The sequence below is a fragment of the Elaeis guineensis genome, chromosome 5 (genome assembly GCF_000442705.2).
Source record: "Elaeis guineensis isolate ETL-2024a chromosome 5, EG11, whole genome shotgun sequence".
NCBI lineage: Eukaryota > Viridiplantae > Streptophyta > Magnoliopsida > Arecales > Arecaceae > Elaeis > Elaeis guineensis.
In genome coordinates this window covers 107,395,578-107,399,203 of record NC_025997.2, presented here as the reverse complement: position 1 = coordinate 107,399,203, position 3,626 = coordinate 107,395,578, and the positions used below count along the sequence as shown (strand labels likewise).

General features: G+C 38.9%; 1 protein-coding gene across 1 annotated transcript; it reads right to left on the bottom strand.

The window, feature by feature from the left end:
- Window positions 1–1,628: 1,628 nt before the first annotated feature.
- On the bottom strand, window positions 1,629–3,381 carry LOC109505843 (uncharacterized). Its single transcript, XM_073257029.1, has 2 exons — window positions 3,098–3,381; window positions 1,629–2,635 (listed from the first exon to the last, which is right to left on the bottom strand). Exons 1-2 carry the CDS (start codon window positions 3,333–3,335, stop codon window positions 1,905–1,907), a joined length of 969 nt encoding a protein of 322 aa, XP_073113130.1. The 5' UTR covers window positions 3,336–3,381; the 3' UTR covers window positions 1,629–1,904.
- Window positions 3,382–3,626: the final 245 nt, after the last annotated feature.

Sequence of the window (3,626 nt, the reverse complement as noted above, 5' to 3'; positions counted from 1 at the left end):
ATAAAAAGCAAACGAGATATCATAGTAACTATTGAAAAGTTATATAAGCCATCAAGAAGTAATATAAAAGCTTTTCTTTTGCATCCTGTGACAGTTTAATCAAAACTAAATTATCACACTTTCAAAAGGAACAAAGCAGATCACAGCCCACCCAACATGATTTCTTTTTCTGACTTTCTAATTTGCTTTAGGTATAACAAGCACTGATATGAAATTATCTGCTCTAAAAATATATATATATATATATATATATATATATATACAAGCAAAATTTAGTGCTTGGTTTGATCATGTAACAAATGTAGAGCACTATTCTTAAATAATCTGCTGCCGGGAAAATGTCTATATACCAGCGAAAGTTTAGTGCTTGGTTTGATCATTTGTTATATGTAGAGCACTATTCTTTTGAGAACTTGGCTAGCTGTAAATAGAAGAAAACTGATGGCGCAATGTTGCCAACCCAGAAGGTGGTGGAGAATGATATTGGAGGTCAAAACGAAATGAAGAGAATACCTAGCAGCATTGTAGGTTCTTATAACTTGAAAGAACGCTAAGGGTGGGCATTTTGCACTGAGACTGGCAAGAACTTGATGCACTACTGCTTAACTCTTCCTTAAGCAGGGTTCTGTTGGAAACTTCAGAGATACCAGCTTTTTTGTCGAATTTGATTTGGAGATTCCCATTGTAACCGTACAAGGAAGAAGCTCCCTGAAAAAAAAAAAAAAAAGGTAACATATCAAATTCATATCAGGGCTCAAGGATGATGTGAACCACCATTAACAGCGGATCAATCTCTTGCTGAGACAGAAAAAAATGCAGACATATGAGGATGATAGCATTAGCATTGCACTCATTATTACGCGCCCTAATGGACAATTATCTGGATATTCAAAAGAAATCAAGAAATTGGTTTCCTTTAAAATTTTTATGTTCATAACAATAGTGAGTGCTCTGTTTTTACATTATATTATTTATGTTTTCTGAGAAATATATAATATTATTTCATATACAAATTGTAATGTTACGAAGATTTGGGATAAAGATAATATCATATTTCATAGAAACTTATAAGGATGTATATTAGTTATTATAACCAAAGTCCGCTGACTTGGAAATGATCCAATAAGAAAACGAACCCAAGGGATGGAAAGAATCGGAGAGAAAAAGAGAGAGGGAAGGGAGGAGGGAAGAAGGGAAACAAAGGATATAGTTGGCAGAAATGCGGGCGGTGGCCACCAGAGGGCTGTGGCCTCCTCCTTGAGAGAAGAAGAGAGAGAGATAGCGGTGGGAGGGAGGAGAATAGATAGAGAGGAATATGGTGAGGAGGCCATTGGAGAACTGCCGAGGTCCCCGAATGGCGAAAATTAATTCTATGGTGTCCATGGGGTCGAAACAGGGATGACCTATCTTATGTTTTTCAATTTTAATTTTTTATTTTAGGCATTTAGAGTGAAGTTGACAATCTCATTGCTTGACTTAAAATCACTGTTATTCAATATTATACCATTAGAGACCAAATTCTTTCCAGATTAGAAGAGCTTTCCACTGCACTGCATGAAGTGGTTATGTCAGTGCAGTGGTTATGTCAGTTGCTAATTCATGCAACCCTTTGAACAATGTCCATGATCTCAAATACCCTTTGAATCATTAACAAACATAGAATCATATACATCAAGCTCTTATTTTGTGCTTCCAAGTAATATTCTTATAGATTACATGCATGGTAAACAACCATTTTATTTTCTTACCAAAAAAAAAAAAACACCCATTTTATTAATACGCAAGTACCCATGTCTATCGATGTGATTCACCCATCTTAAGACAATATGGATATCATTATGAACTTAATTTATTATGTCAAAGAAGCTCTCCTGTTGCAAATTTACTTGACCTTTTGGGATGTTCTACCTCCAGCGCAGAATGTGCAACTCGATCTCATTATCTTCCTTGGGAGAAAACAAACACAGCTTGCAGTCTGCAGAAAGGAGTGATGAAGTCTTATATTTGTCTTCTCCACCAACTACAGGCATCGGCACGCCTCGCTTTGCCGTATTCACGTAGTCAGGACGGTATGTTCTTCCCAGAACTCCTTCCACTTGAGGGGAGAGCCCAATGAATCTGAACTGCACCTCGAAATGCGCAAAGGAATCATCTGATGGTATCTGATAGTTGTGTATCTCATCATCTTCCTTGGTAACCGGAACCACATTGAGCATGGCCTCTACAATCCCCTCAAGCATGACCCTGATGCTGTTTCTGGTTCCAGTCCTCTCCAAAGTCAGCTGTTTATCTGGTGACTTCCAATCAGAGAGGTGTCCTTCCGGAACTAGCAAAGGCTTTCCATCATAAGAGAACTTTAGGTGATCAACATTACCGTCCCATTGCTTCACACGAGCTGCCTCAACGGTGAAGTTGTGAGAACCATACATGAACCCAAGAGCTTGAATCCAAGTGAAGTCGTGGGTCCGTCCAGCAGGCCGGTGGCCAATGAAGCGGGAATTTATCTGAAGGTTAGGGTCCGAGACTAGGCTGAAGTGTTCATCCTTTCTCCCACGAAAATAAAACACAGCACCATCAGCACCAATGAACCGAGGGTCATGACATCCAGACGATGTGGAAAGGCAAGGTTTATGACCTGCAATACAATAGCATTCCTGCAATTAAATGCAGTTTTCACACCATGCGAAATGCATGGCTCCATCATTTAGAATTCAAATTCTAAGATATTTTAATATCTATATTTTGAGAATATTAAAACATAGTTTCAAATCCCGAGTCTGTCCTGTGGATGTGTGCCGTTCCAAGTCGGACAGCCCCACCACCATCATCACAGCATCCTGACCTAATGCACCCTGCGACATCATTCCCCCCAAGAGTCGAGGCAAAGTGTTGCATCGCATTCCACGAAAAAATTAAGACAATACCGTTCCACAAAATTATATATATATATATATATATATATATATATATATATATATATATATATATATATATATATTATTAATATTGGAAAAAGATAAGAAAGTAAATGTTTTACACGCCACTCGACATCTCTTTTATATCTTAGAGAAATTTCTGTTGAAGAGGCCATGCTCACCGTGGCACACAGCTTCACATTTGGGGGAGTAGCAGTTCAGGTAACAAGCTTTGGCGTTCGGGTGTTTTGGTTTTGTGTATGGGCACTCCTTTGGGCATCTGATAACCTTAAGGTAGCACGGGCTCCATGGTCTAAAACATAAACGCTTCTCCGTGGGCACGGCTCCTCCCGTTTCCATTGTGACTGCCACAAACAACAGCAGAAACATCGCCATCCATTCGCTCTGGGCGGACTGCATCTTTAACTCTGGGCAGAGCGCTACAATCCAGCTGGTGGTTATAAGTCTTGCTATTCTTGATATATTTATAAGACTCGAATAATGTGGGTTCTCAAGAGTTTTTTCTTGTTATCCTAGTTTGACGTTCCATTGCTTTCTACAGTTATATTAGGCAGAATTCCAATTTAACATGAAGGCCTTGGATTCAACTGGTGAAAGCCAGTTGGTCTTTTCTTTGTTATATATCAGTAGAATTTGCAACTTGCCCCTGAAAAAAGAGGACTTGGATGCATGTTTAGCTTGGTTATTTCT

Coding starts and splice junctions, on each gene's coding strand:
- LOC109505843 (XM_073257029.1), bottom strand. CDS start 3,335: ATGCAGTCCGCCCAGAGCGAATGGATGGCGATGTTTCTGCTGTTGTTT. Junction 2,636..3,097: donor ATGTGAAGCTGTGTGCCACG/GTGAGCATGGCC, acceptor ATTGTATTGCAG/GTCATAAACCTTGCCTTTCC.